The sequence below is a fragment of the Mauremys mutica genome, chromosome 2, assembly GCF_020497125.1.
Source record: "Mauremys mutica isolate MM-2020 ecotype Southern chromosome 2, ASM2049712v1, whole genome shotgun sequence".
Taxonomy (NCBI): domain Eukaryota; kingdom Metazoa; phylum Chordata; order Testudines; family Geoemydidae; genus Mauremys; species Mauremys mutica.
Genome location: NC_059073.1, coordinates 87,739,627 through 87,756,407, shown reverse-complemented (window position 1 = coordinate 87,756,407; position 16,781 = coordinate 87,739,627). Strand labels below are relative to the sequence as shown.

At 39.8% G+C, this 16,781-nt stretch overlaps 1 protein-coding gene across 2 annotated transcripts in view; it reads left to right on the top strand.

The window, feature by feature from the left end:
- DLGAP1 (DLG associated protein 1) overlaps window positions 1-16,781 on the top strand; it is a 271,090-nt gene that overhangs the window by 50,957 nt on the left and 203,352 nt on the right. For both annotated transcript variants that reach the window (XM_045007859.1, XM_045007860.1), the window contains exon 3: window positions 9,890-10,104. In XM_045007859.1, coding sequence (XP_044863794.1) covers window positions 9,890-10,104 — 215 coding nt within the window. The remainder of the gene's footprint in view (window positions 1-9,889; window positions 10,105-16,781) is intronic.

The window sequence follows — 16,781 nt, the reverse complement described above, 5'->3', positions numbered from 1 at the left end:
ATCCCAAAAGGTTCATGAACTGTAGCATAACTGCAAAAAGAACAGGAGTACTTATGCTTATGAATAATGAGTAGATCTGTAGAAATTGGGATGGGTTTGTAAATGATTCACAAATGGGTGCTAAATTTGCAACAGATATATTCATAATGAATAATTCAACCAGATCTTCTATTTAGGCATACAAAGTCTTCAGCCTAATTCTGTACTTATCCAAGACACCTTTGCTGTGCTGTGAAAAATCTTTCCTATGAAAATAACCCATAAATGTAGCAGAACATTTCTAGGTAATCCTGTCTTCCTCTTGCAATCTCTTTTTAAATTTACCCTACAATAACTTTCCATCACCTTAGTTATTGCAGTTGATAAGAATGACATCACTGTATATTTCACTTTAACAACCACCATTTTCTTATACAATTAGTTGAAGACTGGTCTTTGGCATAGCTGTCCCATCTTAGTTGCTCAGTACCCCACTGATGCAGGCCCTGTAAATTCCTAGCTAGATCTTCTATCACAATGTCTGTTCTTTAATGATTATGACTGCAATTTTATCTGCCTTTGTACTTGAGATTGTTGTTTCCCATCCACTAGTTGCTTCACAGTTCCATTACTTCTCAGCGTTGGTGACTGTACACGTATACACAGCGCATTGTTCTAGTTTGACTTTTAGTACCACTGTGCATCTTCCTTGAACATCCGTTCATTCCAACAGCATGTTTACCACTCTGTATAAAATTCTATCACTTGGATTTATGCCTCCTCTCAGCTGTGTGATGTTAGTATATAGTATAAAGGGGCCATTAAATACAGCCGTTTGAGTTATCCCATCATAAAGTACCTTAGAAGCTGTGAGATGTGTTTGTGGAGACTGTATCTAAGACATTAATGTTGATGCCTGGTAACAACTCCAACTCCAGTTGATACTAAGAGAGAAGACAGACTAGATGTGGTCCCATCTCAGAACCCTGAATCTGATACTGTTCTGTCACCATGAACACTGGGGATGTTCTAATCTAAATATTGTGGATTGGGTCTTTCTATAATGGGCCCAAACCAAACCCTATTCTGGACAACCCCATCCTCAGGGACAGTTTGGATCCAGATCTAAATCTGGTCTGAACTCTACAATGTGGACCCATTTCTAATGGAGACATGTACAGTAATTTGGAGATAAATGTTGAAAGTGATGCTTCTCTTTTTCAGGGTGGGGAGTAAGGAATATTTCTGCTATTTTAAATTAAGCTTCTTGTTCCAAGATTGAAGTAGAGATCAAAAAAGCACCACAACTGCATTACCCAATGCGGGCAGACTGGTCTAAGCTAAGAACAGTGTCTTGGCTGGTTAGGAACCTAATACCAGTTTTTCCCCATGTAAAGCTGCATGCAAGTATTTCAGTCAAATGAACTGATTTTAAAATAGAACCTCATTGCTAAAATCCCACAAGTTGAAACAAATGTTGGCAAGAATATTGCAGATATTTGATTTTCTCTCAATGGAAATAACCTATATATCTGCTTTTCTGAAAACTGCTGAAGGTTATTTTTAAATACAGTAAAACATATAGTGTTAATTATATCTTAAGTCCTCCTTTTTTGCATATTTCAGTGACTCCTAAAACATGCACATTGAAAGGATGCTGTGATATTCATTTTTGTTGTTCTAAGAATTCAGTATTCATGATTGCCAAGAATAGACCTAGAAAGTGGAAGAGGGCAATTGAATTTTCTCTAACATACAAAATAGCCATGATAACTGCTAAGAGAACCAAATTGCATGGGTTTCAAAATCTGCACTGAGCAGTCATTAAGTATTGTTCTTAGTTGTGTGGTTTCATTTCATTAAGTATTTGCATACTAATAGAAAGCTAAAGTTATGAGTCTACTGTTGAGTGATGGCCAGCCACTCCCCTCCAGCCCTTGTGTTTACTTCCAGTCACCCACATTGCATTGGCAATGCACAGGGAGAAGCTTAATGCTCTCAGCTGCAGTAAACCAAATCAAAATTGAGATGAATAATGAACTTAATTTGCAAAAAAGACAGTCTGTTTGATATTTCATCTAATAAGGTAAGTTAATAAACATTCTAGGCAACAGAAAGGAAAATATTCTTTTTTTTATTGTTTAAAGCCTGAATAAAATCCATATTTTTATCCTCACATGCTGGAGTTTATTTCAAATTTCATCCAATGTGTGAATTAGAGATGAATAAGCTAGCACTTGAATGCCACTATATACCTGTCTTTTGTTTATTTGGGGACCCAGAAATATACATAAGAAAAATCCAGCTTTTTACACAAAAAGAATACGAAAATAAATTTACCAGTCACCGCAAGCTTGCTAATGATAAATTTAGTCTCTTTCAGAGCAAAGTAAATTTAGATAAAGATCAGAGCATGTAAATGGCACAGCAAATGCAACTGAAACCAGTGAAGGGATTGGCTATTGACTGTATGTGTTTTGCATGGTCTGTTTATGTACAGTAAATCTAACAGCTGATGTTTGAGCAGAAAGAAAGAAACCATAGTCAATATTATTTTTCATAATTGTAAGGAACATTATATTTCTACGTGATTACTTATAATGGAAGTGGTGTGTTTCATTAGCTGACCCAGTTCTGAGGCCTTTGTTAGGTGCTCTTTTTCTTCCTTACATTTGTTTTCTATTTCATCAGACTTTTTTGTCTAATTAAAGCACATTCTTCTTTAATAGTTCTGTAAAGAATGAAAAATCACTATGAAAGATCTCACTTTAAATTTATTAAAGCCCACTTGCAAAATAAAATGCCTCTAGTCTCCATATTATTTTGTTTAACAGCTTGATAATAAAAATGAGATTTTAATTAAAGAGGGGACGTTCTTTGGATTTGGCTTTTATTTTCCACTGTTCTCGCTATCTTTCTCTCTCTGTCCCTCCTTCTCCCCCTCTCTTTTGGAAGTAAAAATATTCTGTGTGATGCAGGATGGTTTAATTTAGTTAGGCTGTAGTATAATAATCCTAATGCTGGAAAAAATTATACTGTTGAGGCAATTGGATATTACAATATGCTTAAACTTTAAAGAAAAATGAAGGTACTTTCTCAGGTATAGAGCTCTTATTCCCCTGCATCTTCAAAGGCAGCAGCCACTATCTACATATACTTACATGCAGCATAGTATTTGACCTTGCAAGATACATGCTGGCCATCAAAAGTTGCCAGGGCTGAGCAAACCTCCCAATCAGAAAAAATGATCTGAAAACTCACATAGCCACCTTTCCTCAACATTTCCCCAGTACTTTTGGATGCACAGCACTGCAATATGTGACACCATATCTGAGAATGTAAATAAGGCCCTTGGAAATATTATTGTTTGTTTTATTTTTGGTTATATATAGTCAATTTTATTTTTAGTTCTCTAAGGACTGAATACTCAGTATATTTTTTTCCCCCAGAATCGGAAACATTTTTCTGTGACAGCAGATGATATCAGTCTACTAAGCCACAGAAGCTTTTTGCTTTAAGAGCCTAAGTAGAGGCAATAAGTGAAAAACAAAACCCAGCACTGATTTGAAATACTTTTAGTAAATTACTGTTTATATTAAAAAGATGTGTAGAAATGGCAATACAAGAAATACATCTAATGTTGTTGAGTTTTAAAAATAAGGATCCAATATGTAGTAGGAGTTTTGTCTAGTAGGTAGGACAGGATTGGGATTCAGCTGGACTCCTGGGTTCTATTTCCGCTCTGCCACAAACTCATTTTTTAAGACTGTGCTTATATAGCTTCTACTAAAATTATCAGATTTGGATGCCTAAACTTAACGGGTAAATCTATACTAGATCAGCTATAATGGGAACTCTCTAAATGAGCTCTGAAAATTAGGTCACTTATTTTAGAGCTTAAGTACTGTGTTGATTTAGATACCTAACTTTATATGAAGTATGAAAATATTGACCTACATGCTCTGTGCCTCAATTTACCCATCAGCAAAGGGGGAATAATAATAATGCCTAGCATGTAAGGGGGTTGTGTGGTTTAATTTATTAATGTTTGTGAAGCACTTTGAGATCCTTTCATATAAGGTGTTATAGAGACATAGCTAATAATAAATTAAATATCAACTACTTTATCAGCATTTTTCCCCGTGCAAAAGCTCTGATTCATCATTGTGACACAGTTTTACCCTGACAGGTTTCAGAGTGGTAGCCGTGTTAGTCTGTATCAGCAAAAACGATGAGGAGTCCTTATGGCACCTTAGAGACTAACACATTTATTTGGGCATAAGGTTTCGTGAGGTAAAACCCACTTCATCAGATGCATGAAGTGGAAAATACAGTAGGCAGGTATAAATATACAGCACATGAAAAGATGGGAGTTGCTTTACCAAGTGGGGGGTCAGTACTAATGAGCCAATTCAGTTAAGGTGGAAGTGGCCTGTTCTCAACAGTTGACAAGAAGGGGTGAATACCAAGGGAGGGAAAATCACTTTTGTAGTGCTAAGGAGGCCAATGCAATCAAGGAGGCCCATTTCAAACAGTTGACAAGAAGGTGTGAGTATCAGCAGAGGGAAATTACTTTTTGTAGTGACCCAGCCATTCCCAGGCTTTATTCAGGCCTAATTTGATAGTGTCCAGTTTGCAAATTAATTCCAGTTCTGCAGTTTCTTGTTGGACTCTGTTTTTGAAGTTTTGTTGTTGAAGAATTGCCACTTCTAAGTCTGTTATTGAGTGTCCAGGGAGATAGAAGTGCTCTCCTACTGGTTTTTGATGTCTGATTTGTGTCCATTTATCCTTTTGCGTAGAGACTGTCCAGTTTGGCCAGTGTACATGGCAGAGGGGCATTGCTGGCACATGATGGCATATATCACATTGGTAGATGTGCAGGTGAATGAGCCCCTGATGGTGTGGCTGATCTGGTTAGGTCCTATGATGATGTCCCTTGACTAGATACACGGACAGAGTTGGCAATGAGGTTTGTTGCAGAGATTGGTTCCCGGGTTAGTGTTTTTGTTGTGTGGTGTGTAGTTTCTGGTGAGTATTTGCTTCAGGTTTGGGGGCTGTCTGTAAGCGAGGACTGGCTTGTAGATTGTAGGTTGTAGATCCTTGATGGTGCACTGGAGAGGTTTTAGTTGGGGGCTGTAGGTGACGGTTAGTGGCGTTCTGTTACTTTCTTTGTCAGGCCTGTCCTGTAGTAGGTGACTTCTGGGTACCCTTCTTGCTCTGTCAGTCTGTTTCTTCACTTCAGCAGGTGGGTATTGTAGTTTTAAGAACACTTGATAGAGATCCTGTAGGTGTTTGTCTCAGGGATTGGAGCAAATGTGGTTGTTTCTTTGTGTCACTACAAAAAGTAATTTCCCTCTGCTGATACTCACACCTTCTTGTCAATTGTTTGAAATGGGCCACTCCCTCTGATGAAGTGGGTTTTAGCCCACCAAAGCTTATGCCCAAATACATTTGTTAGTCTCTAAGGTGCAACAAGGACTCCTCGTTAGTTTCACTGTGGTGTAACATGATTAAAATTGATAGTTACTGCATCATAAAACTGGAGTAAGGCGGTAGTGAATCAGGACCTGCATAATATTATAATATTTTCTTAGAAAATTGATACCTGCAAAGCAAAAATGAAAATTGGCTTAAACAGATTTCTGCAAGCAAGCTGAGCAAACAATATAAGCCAAAAAAAAAAAAGTTGTAACTAGTACCACCCCTTTTTAATGAATGGTTATTTTTGTGAAATTGTCTTTGTACTTCCGTGTTCACTGAAGCTTGAACAGTATGTATCATATCCTGACTTCCCAAATGCCATGAATTGAAATTAGACTTCTCTTTGTGGTACTGCATTCTGGGTTATGACATAACTCTGTGTTTAGCTCAGTTTTTCCCCTTGCCATATTGTCAGGGGTGCTGGAATAATTTGTATAGTGGAGGTGATGAGAGCCATGGAACCAAACTGCAAACCCTGTATCTGAGGGAAACCACTTCAAGCCAGGGGGTGCAGCAGCACCCTCAGCACCCCTAGTTCCAGCACCTATGTATATTGTCATTTTCTTTGGCAAATATGGACTTCCCCTACCAGCCTCAGTGTAGTAATGGTACTTGAAATTTTTTACCTCCTTATTTTTGCACCAGCAAGTTCCCCCATTCTGGAATTCTTCAGACAGCAGGAACCAGTTGTTTTTTTGGTGCCCTTGGACCTCTGAATTCTCAGTCTGTCCCTTCACATCTCAGTAGCTCTGCAACAGCAAAGTGGATGTTAACAAGATTGTTTGTTGTTTTTCACTAAATAAGCCTGTGTCACTGAGCTAGGAGAGCCTAGACTTCTGAATGATGATCTGATGCATTGTGTTCACTTGCGCACACACAGAGCTAAATTTTCAAAGCTGGACAGGACCCCTATTCGTGCATGGAATTACACATATGCATGTGTAAGTACGAGCTTATGTGGCAAACCCATTGCAACCAGCTTTGGAAACTTGTTCAGTAGTATCTAAACCACTGGGATAATCTTTGTGACAAAAGGCACTGTGTGCACTAAGACATCGAATTTCTTAAGTTGTTGTGTTAGAGTTCTGGTTCCCACAACAACTACGTCTCATCTATATTACAGCTAAATACTAAAACATTACATCCAGTTATACATAGAGTATTGCAAAAACTACAGGCGCATAACTTGGCTGAGATATGGGTGATGTGTATTAACTTTGAATTCTCAGACTTTTGACCAATTAAAAGTCTCAGCCTTAATGTTGCATTAATGTAGGTTTTTAATTTAATGCAGTATAATTTGTTTTTAATTAATTTAGTACAACAAGGTAAGCATAGATACTAAAATCAAACATAGTGAATGGAAATTAAACAGAAGAGATCTATGAGGTAAATGTTCCCTCAGAGCATTCAGATGTACTGTACATAATATGAGTTTAAATAATCTTTATCCTAAGGGTGACTAGAAATCTATTTTCTTGAGCTTTTCTTATATGTTATAAAGTTCCTGTGAGGTGTCCCAGCTTTTCATTCACAATGTCAACAAGCCTTGATTTTATTAATCTTGTGTCAACTTTTTTATGAACAATTTGGAAACGCAACTCTTTACTCCCAACACAGGAGGTAGGGGGAAGGGGTGATTTTGCATGCTCCTAGGTGTATTTGAGAAATGCTGAGGGTACGGACTGCATGCATTTTTTTATTTACCCTAGAAACGGTGCAAGAATCTAAGCTGAAAAGGAGATCTGTGTGTGTGTCATAAGTTTACTGGTGAAAAAGAAAAAGTGTAAAATACTTCCTATTTCCATAGGCTGTGGATCCAAAGTCAAAGCCAATATCAAAAGATATGTACATATATAAATATACACACACAAGAAGTGGGCATGAACTGGAACTCCAGATTTGGGGTTAGGTGTATCATGTTCAGGGCATCAGCTCTAAATCAGTCCTGGGGTGTTCATATGAAACCGAAGCTGGATTTGGGCCTAATTTACGGTTCTTGTTTGGTTTCTTAACTCCTGATCTCCAGGTGCCCACCTTCCCTTTATCTGGTACTTCCTGCTGAAAATACCTTCCTCTCAAGTCCCCCACCAGTTACTCAGAAGGAGAGGGGTGGAAGAGAGATTTATTCAAATGCGTGGGGGTTTTTTCATATGGCAATGTAAATATACATGGGATTGTTTAATAGGTGAACTAGGCCCAACCCAAAATATGTCTCTTCTCTGGAGAGCTTAAAGTCCTGAGGCATTAATAGGTACAATAGAGTGCAACACAATACAAAACAAACTCAGTGTGCTGTGAGGACATTTGAACTGTAAAGCTTCATAGAACTAGAGTTTTCAGGACAGTAAGTGGGAATTATTTCAAGGATATAGATGGGTGTAAAAGAAGGCATGAAGAAAGAAGTGTGCAAAGGAGTAAGGAGCAGTCAGGAGAGATGCTTGAGTGGTAAAAAGAAATTATAGCAGAGAGATAGGCAAGAGTAGACTTATGGGGTGAAATCCTGACTTCACTGAAATCAGTAGCAAAACTCCCATTGACTTCAGTAGGGCCAGGATTTGTACCCATGGGATACTTCGGAAGAGAAACAGAAGCTTAATACAGAAGAGGAGGAGGAGCCAGTGCAGAAATTCCAGTAAGGCAATGACACAATAATAGTACCAAAGGAGGAGGATGAACTGGAGGAAGAAGAGATGAGAAAGGAGGAAGTCAAAAGGAAAAAAGCTGCAATAGTCAGCATAAAGTTATCAAAGAATGAAATATTGTCATGACAGTAGGGAGGGAAGAAGGAATGAATTTTGGAAATATTGTGAAAAAAAGATTCAGGATTTGATGAGGTCTTGGATGTGACAGGAAAAGAAATAAAGGAACCAAAAACTGCACCAGGGTGGTTTACAACTAGCTTGGGTGGCTAATAATTTGGGGTCTGTGGAATACTTTTTTCTTCATCTGGTGCAGTGTTCTGTTGAGTTATGTTTTATAGCAACATTGCCAGAGTTTGTATGCCATAAAGCTTGACCTGCATTGGCTGCAGTTACATTTGAAAGGGCTTATCTGCCTTCAGGACTTGTCATGTTCCTGGTTGTGGGGAGTCAGCAACTGAACGTTAATTTAAATTTAAGAAACAACTAAGTAAATGTTTGACTTTTCATTATGACAGGTTAAACAAACTGCTGCATGAGTGCTCTAAGAGGAGACAGTATATAAGAAGCAATGCACATCACTCAGCTGCATTGAAAGTTGTGTGTTGTGGGATAACATTTAACAATTTATATAGCACCAATTTCCACTTGAAAAGGGACTACAGAGTAAAATCCCTATTTGGGGGACACTACTATTCAAATGTTGTAGGTCAAATTTTGACCCCTAAAATTTGACAGTGTCCATTTAGTATAACATACAATGGTCACTTTGTGAGCCATATAAATTGCCTTTATATGTTGATCGCAGTAAAGGGAAGGAGAAAAGAATAGGTGGGAAAACTAAAGAATACAGGTACTTTATTTCTTTAAAATGTTGCCTACTTGCTTTTATGATTTTGGAGCATCTACTAAAATTTTCCCAATCTGGAAAAATTGGGGTGCTGTTATCAAAGAACTGACTGCAGGACCACTCCTTCGGTAACCCTATTCCACTTCACATCTGCTCTCATTTCTACTGTTATTCAGGCACGCATGTGTTTTCTCAACTTCACATCCCAAGATGATGGCCTGTAACCCCAGGCCAATAGGAATGGGAGGCAAGGCATGGACAAGGCAGCTGTCCTCATGGAATTTCCAAAATTGTCTGAAAACACATTCTCATTGTTATGATTTTCTATAAACAAGGAGCAAATGTAATGTTTGGATAAATTTTATTTTAGATTAAAGGAAATTACAAGGAGAAAGAACAAATATAAAGTCACCATAAGAGAGAGAGGGGTGGATAGGTGTGATTTTGAACACACAGCCATTTTGAACTTCTGAAACTCAGAGGGAGCATCTCAGCAGGCAGACTATTGGGTTCACTTTACTATAAAAGGTGCAGTACATAGAAAACAGCCTTAGAGTCACACAACTATATATGCTGCTTCATTACTTTAAACGTGCCTCTAAAATGGAAATGGAAAGTAAGGTCTTCTGGTGTGGAATATATCCTGAACCAAAACCCTAGGGTTGGGTTCAGATCAGAACACACACACACACACCCCATTTGAAGAGATTCTGATTCAAGAATCTAGATATGTCCCCTCTGTACCATGCAAGGGCTGATCCTTTTCTTCCCTTCAAATATGTTAACTATACTTGAGCCACTGGGCTTTACTTAGAAACCCAAGATCAGAGACATATATCCTTTCAGTGAAAGCTCAGCTGCAATTTACTGTTTTCTAATCTTACTGTTGCTACAGAAGAAGGTATATTGAATATGTGAATTGTGTTTATTACTCTAGGTTCCCCAAGACGAATGGACCGGGTACACTCCGCGAGGCAAAGATGACGAGATTCCATGCCGGCGGATGCGCAGTGGCAGTTACATTAAAGCAATGGGGGATGATGATAGCGGGGACTCAGACACCAGCCCGAAGCCATCACCAAAGATTGCAGCACGAAGGGAGAGCTATCTCAAGGCCACCCAGCCCTCACTTACGGAACTCACCACCCTCAAGTAAGGCATTGTCAGAATGAACCACTGAACCTCAGAGAAACACATTTCTGTTTCTCTCGCCTTTCTCCACTTTCTGGACCCCAACTAAGGAAAGCACTTAAGCATGTGTTAAAGTCCCAATTAAGTCCTCATAAATGATTTCCTGAATGGGGTGAACTTTAACACATGCTTAAGTGCTTTCCTGAACTAGGGTGCTAATGTTTAGGATTCAAACCAACAAAGCACCTAAAATCGTTGATTTCCATGAGACTGCTCACATGCTCAAAATTACATACATTCTTTAAACACCTTGTTGAATTAGAACCTTACGTGCCATATTCCACAAACCTTACTGTGTATGTACTTATGCAAGTGTGAGTAAAATTTAACATGAGCAAGCAGAGGCGGCTCCAGGCACCAGCACAGCAAGCGTGTGCCTGGGGCAGCCTGCCGGTCGCTGTGAGGGCGGCAAGCAGGTGGCTTTCAGCGGCACACCTGTGGGAGGTCCGCCGGTCCCGCAGCTTTGGCGACAATTCAGCGGCAGGGACACCGATGGCGCGGCACCGGCGGACCTCCCGCAGGCATGCCACAGATTCCGCATGACCAGCGGACCACCCACAGGCGCACCGCCTGCCTGCCGTGCTTGGGGCGGCAAAAAACATAGAGCCACCCCTGTGAGCAAGGTATGTGAAATTAGCCCTAAATAAGTCTTTGTAAATCCTTTGACGTTAAGCCCTGAAGAGTGAACATTGTAAAATAGAGAAGTCCATATCTTCAACCCACCCATCCAAAAGTACATTATTATTTAATTGAGAACCATGACCAAAAAATTAAGTCTGAGAATTGCTTTACAGAGACTTTGATAAAAAAGTTACAAAGTGACACAGAGAATCTAAAATCATCATTGTTTAATATTTGTAGCTCTTTTCACAAAAGCTAAAGTCCCTAAAGAGTTTCAGATAATGGAGAAGCAAAGTGTCAATATGCTGGAGGAGGTAATAGCCTGTGGATAGAGCTTTGCTAGATGAAACAACTTTGGAGATATGTTAACTTGCTTGGAATGTGCTTTTTGAGTTAAAAGTAGCACTCAAAATAGATTGTGTTTTTAAAGACCAAAGAAAACATTCAGTGTATAATTTAAAAAACCCAAACAGCATAACATATATTTAATCTACATTTGTGCTGGGTCAGAACACAAAACAACAATGAAAGAACAAGTGCCCATTGCTTCTGAACTGAAATCAGTGGCAAAACTTCAACTGATTTACATCAAAGCAGGATTTGACCCATACTAACTGAAAATCAAATAGTTTTATCTAACTAGAGCTAGGTAATGTTTCGAACAGTCATTCTGAAGATTCTTTGTGAGACTGTCATAACATTTTGTAAAATATTTTACCAGCTGGGACCCAAAGTAAAAATCCTTAATAACACAAATTAATTATTTGAAAAATGTTGTTGTGGAAATTGAGGGAACATGTTACTGATTACTATGCAATGCACTGTGAAAGAGGGGGAAAGGAACAGTACCCAAGCAACAACTCAGACAGGAGAGTGAGCCAAAGCATCTAATAAGGAGACTGAAAACATGTGTACACTTCATAATTTTGGGAGGCATTGAGATACCAACGTGGCAATCACTTCTCAGAAGATGATTGACCAGATTATATTAAATTAGGTTAGATTAAGTTAAATGTGTTCAGTTGCAGGGAGTGACTGCAAACAGGTGGCAGTAGCCAGAAAACTCTAGTGTAACTTTTCCCTAGATTTATATTAGATGAAAGGGAAGCAGGAATATCTGCCAGATGCTCATTCAGAATTTACAGCTCCCAACTTTGCTACTAGCAATGGAGCAGAACTGTTAGCAATACTGGGAAATCATTAAATGTTTTCCAAGTGTTGGCAGGGCAGTTCAGCAGCATCCAAGATCAGTGTCTGTTATTCCCTGCCCTTTGGCTTCTTCTCTCTTGGAACTCTAGATATTGTTCACATTCTCTCTGTGGCCTTGTATTCAGGTTTCAGAAGCCTTAGTTTGCAGAATTTGTTACTGAACATCTTTTCCCCTTGTGACAGCAAAGCCATGTTCTGGCCTGAGGCTCCATGGCCTAATCTAAATGGATTCCAGTTACTCTCTTGCTTCTTAATTTTATTGGGCTCAGTATTACAAAATGCTGAGCACTGTGGCCCTGATACAGTAAAGCACTTAAGCATCATGCTTAATAAGCATACAAATAGTCCCACTGAAGTCAGTCATGCCACCAAAATGATATAAATGAAAGAAAAGTTGGGAGCAAAGAGAGAGCAAACTACATATTAGAAAAAACAGAAATCTATGACTCCTCCCCTGCCCCCATCCCCCAGTAAATGGATGGCAAAGCTACAAATAGAACCCAGTTTGTTAACTGTCACTTTTGTTCTGTGGGTTCACCTGAGAGGCCATGAATCAATTAAGCATAGATTTGACTGGTGGTTTTGGCTTGCTAGCAACACCAAGATTGATCAACTTCTGTCTGTCTGTCAGTATCTCATCAGAGTATTAGAGTGCCATTGTGATATTGTCCAGGTAACTAGGTTTTTAATTGAATTCACTGAGCACTAGATTGTACCTAACTGTCATATACCAATGCAGAGGAGTAGGGGTGAAGAAGTAAGGATCTTGAGAATGGTTCGGAGAACGGTTGCTGCTCCCACCCATAAAGTGACTAGGACCAGGGAAAAAAGGAGCAGGGAGCAGGCAAGCTCTGCTCCTATATGCCAGCCATACAGCTGGACAGACTGGGGAAAGTAACCTGCACCCTCTTCACAGCCACAGTAAATTACCCTCCTTTGGGGATAAGAAGGGTGCCCTGTGAGGAATTTTGACACAAATCCACCCTGGTTATACCCGGTGCCACTCCTGGGGTTAGCTATGAATAAGGCTACGTTTATGTCACGGAGGTCATGGAAGTCACGGAATCCATGATGTCCAGAGACCTCCATGACATTCTCTGCTTCAGCCCCAGGGGCTGCAGGACTCTGGCTCTGACAGCCAGCGGGGCCCTGGCAGGATTCCAGCGACAGGCGACAGCAGCAACAAGTGAGAGGGGGCCCCTGCAAAGTTCCAGCGACGGGCGACAGCCTCACGCGGTGGGAGGGGGACGCCTCAGGTGAGTGGCTGGGGTGTCGCAATTTCTCTTTGGGAAATTTGGTCACTCTGCAGCTCCCAGCCGCCATGGGTGGAGAGGGAACCCTGCAGCTCCCAGCCACCACGGTGGTGGGCGAAACCGTGGAGCTGCAGCAGCAAAAGTTACAGACAGGTCACGGCTTCCATGAATTTTTGTTTATTGCCCATGACCTGTCCATGACTTTTACTAAGAAAACCATGACAAAATCTTAGCCTTAGTTATGAATATTTACAGCCAAAGTCTCTGTAATCTCTACATGCAGTTTATGCCCTCTCTCTTACACGGGGCTTCATTGGACTTCAATACCACCAACCCCAAGTATGCAAGAAAAACTCTCATGATGGCCTTTAATACATGTTGGGATTTTTACAGTTTGGCTTTGGAGATGTTAAACATAATAAAATTTAGGTTCATTTTAGTTGCCTTCTGGTGTTGTAACTTTTAGGGTTCACATTTTCAAACCCTTTTCTCTGCAGCCAAGAGAGCTAGAAATCTACTTTTTAAAAATGAAAGCTGAGATCAATCGGGATCTAGGGCTCTGAGAAATACTCCAAATGTCATGAGAGTCACAGGAAAATTGCTAGCACTGGTCCATGTATAGTAAAGTGATTCTAGATTGGTGAATTGACGTAAATCTGTAAAAGAAATGCTGTTCCATAAAAGAGAATGTTGTACTTGCCTGAGATTTAAGCTAACAATTGTTTCTCCCTGTTCTCTGCAGAACCTCACAGCTGTAATAGTGAATCATAACTCACTGAACCAAAAAAATAACCTAAAATTAGTATAAGATGCCTAGGGCTACAGCTTTTAATTTTTTTTAACTTATGTCTCCTCTGTCTGTGATTAGTGACAAAAGTATCTTTCTGCATTTCCCTCATTAATTTCCCCTCTCCTCCTCTTCTCCACTTGTCTCGGACACCTTGTCTGAGATAGTGGTCATTGGTCATTGTGAACAATGTCATATTCTTGACATTAGTAATGAATCAGACAGGAGGACAAATTCAGACCCTCTGTCACAAGGAGATGCTAACTGTGCCTTTCCATACCAGCCTGATCCACTCTGACCCAGGGGAAGCCAGGTGTTGTTTCCATTACTGTCTTTCCCTGGGGTCCATTGGGGAGGACAGCTTTAGTTTCTGCAGGGAGTTTCATAGGCTCAGTGGAGACTGTTCAAAGTCTACAGTGAATCAGCACATTCCACCGAAGCTCTTGCCACATCCTCTCTTAGGCCAAAATTTTCCACTTCTGGGGCAGTACCGGCATAGTACCAGTCAGAGAGTGGACCTAAACACTTTGCACCACCACAAACTCCACACTCAGGTGGACTTTATGCTGAGAAGCTGTCAAGATTGGTACTGACTTCTTCTGATGAAGCCCTTGGAATATATCGGACCCAAAGTCCACAGTCAGTTCCAGGAACACTAAAACTCACAATACAGATGCTGTTTGGTGGGAGGTTAAAATACTCCACATCAAATATGCTCCCTCCTGGACATAGGAGAGGCAAGGTTAGTAAAAATGCATGGAATTAATTTAAAAATAAAAACACAAGTTCTCTGCACCACTTAAAAAGGGTTTTAATGAAATCTAAGGTGCGAAGCAGCAGAAATGTATGTAGTAGCCAGAGATTAAAAAAAGCGGGAGGGCAGGAGCTTTGTTTTCATTATGGCCTCAGTTTAGAAAAGTACTTAAATCTGTGCTTAACTTAAAGTAAGTTCTTCTTAAGTCCTTTTCTATTCAGGAAAGCATTTAAGCACATGCTTAATTTTAAGCACCTTTAAGTCCCATTGATGTCATAAACTTATGGGCTTTGATGAAGCAGTACCTAAGTCACTAACATGGAAAAAAATGTAAAAAATGTTTTTCCTTATTATCTACTTTTCAATATGAAATAATGTTAAATAGAATCATTTTCTGACAGTCCAGATTGGCATTTTGTTTGAAATCATGCCACACCGTTGCCAGGGTCTTAATGTGTGAAACATACTTCTACAATATTTTTTTAATGAGAATTTTTGTGAAAAGGATCCAATTAATCTCTGGGAACTGAAGTCTGCTCCATATAACAAGCCCCATCCAGCCCAGTCAGTGGCAGTGCAAGTTCCTTCTCTCTGCTCTATTAATGACTCAATCTTGACCTAAAGGAGATCATCTCAGGGGGGTTGAGGATAGTTTATTTTCTGTGTGTGTCCATTCCTTGGCTTCCCTGATCAGTGGGTCGGTGAGGTTCTGTGGCCTGCAGTGTACAGGAGGTCAGACTAGATGATCACGATGGTCCCTTTTGACCTTTAAAGTCTTCTAAACCTACAGCTTTGATGGAAATAAGGCATAATTTTTAATGCTGAGAGTAATTAACCATTAGAACAACTTACTAAGGGGTCATGGTGGAGTCTCCATCACTGACTCTTTTTAAATCAAGATTGGATGTTTTTCTAAAAGATCTGCTCTAGGAATTATTTTGGGGGAAGTTCTGTGGCCTGTGCTTTACAGGAGATAAAGACTAGGTGATCACTATGATCCCTCTGGCCTTGGAATATATGGATCTATAGTTTCAGTTTTGTGAACTTGTCTGCTGGGGACTTCACTAAGCCCCTAAATCATAGGCTACCTAGCAGTGGTGTGATACACAACAAGTTGCTTCCTTTGGTCACTGTTGACTCAAGCTAAATCTGTACACAAATAAAAGACTTTATGGGAATGATCAAAAATCCATTCAAGTCAATGGAGACTCTCTTATTGACTTCAGTGGGCTTTGGATCAGACCCTAAATTCTATTACCAATACCCTACAGCTGAGCTCCTCTCCCCTCCCCAATCTTGTCTTTTCTAACAGTGAAGAAGAGAAAGTGATGGATGTGAAAGGAGTTGTTATAAAGAGACAGCAGTGGTAATGTTTCAGGGACTTTTTGCATTCCCTTCTGCTTGTCTCGTCTCTCCCCCCACCGCCCCGTATATGAATTCCTGTGTGACATCTAGTTGGTCTTAACTTTATCTTTGGAAGAAAAATGGGCCTGGTAACTTAAAGCCATCTCCCCTTTTGCTTTCATTGTTTTTTCATTATGTGGGATTTTTTTCTCTCCAAATGCACTTTACCTCACATGGTCCCACAGCCCACACACTCCCTCCCACCTACCTACCATTGCTCATGCTCCTTCTCTTCCAAGAAAATAAATGGTTTTCATTATCTGTGTTTCTTTTTCTATAAGTAGCAAGCTTTTAAAAGCACAACTGTGTCATATCTCTTTTATGTAATATGAAATTTATTTTCTGTTTTCTGCTGATTTTTGTTGTTATACCATACAATCTCCCTCCTACAATCTTCCTCTCATGCCATGGTTTCCATGTGGTTACAGAACATGTTTCAAATGCTATGGGTAAAATTCTGAATAAAGCACAGCTTGCTGTGATCTTGAAATCCACACCTCCGCTGCTGCACTCCCATTATCCTACCAGGAAGTGAGAAGCTTTTTCTTTTCTTTGCTGGCAATAAATATCCCCTTGGATTTTAATAATTAACAAACTAGTAAAATCTGGC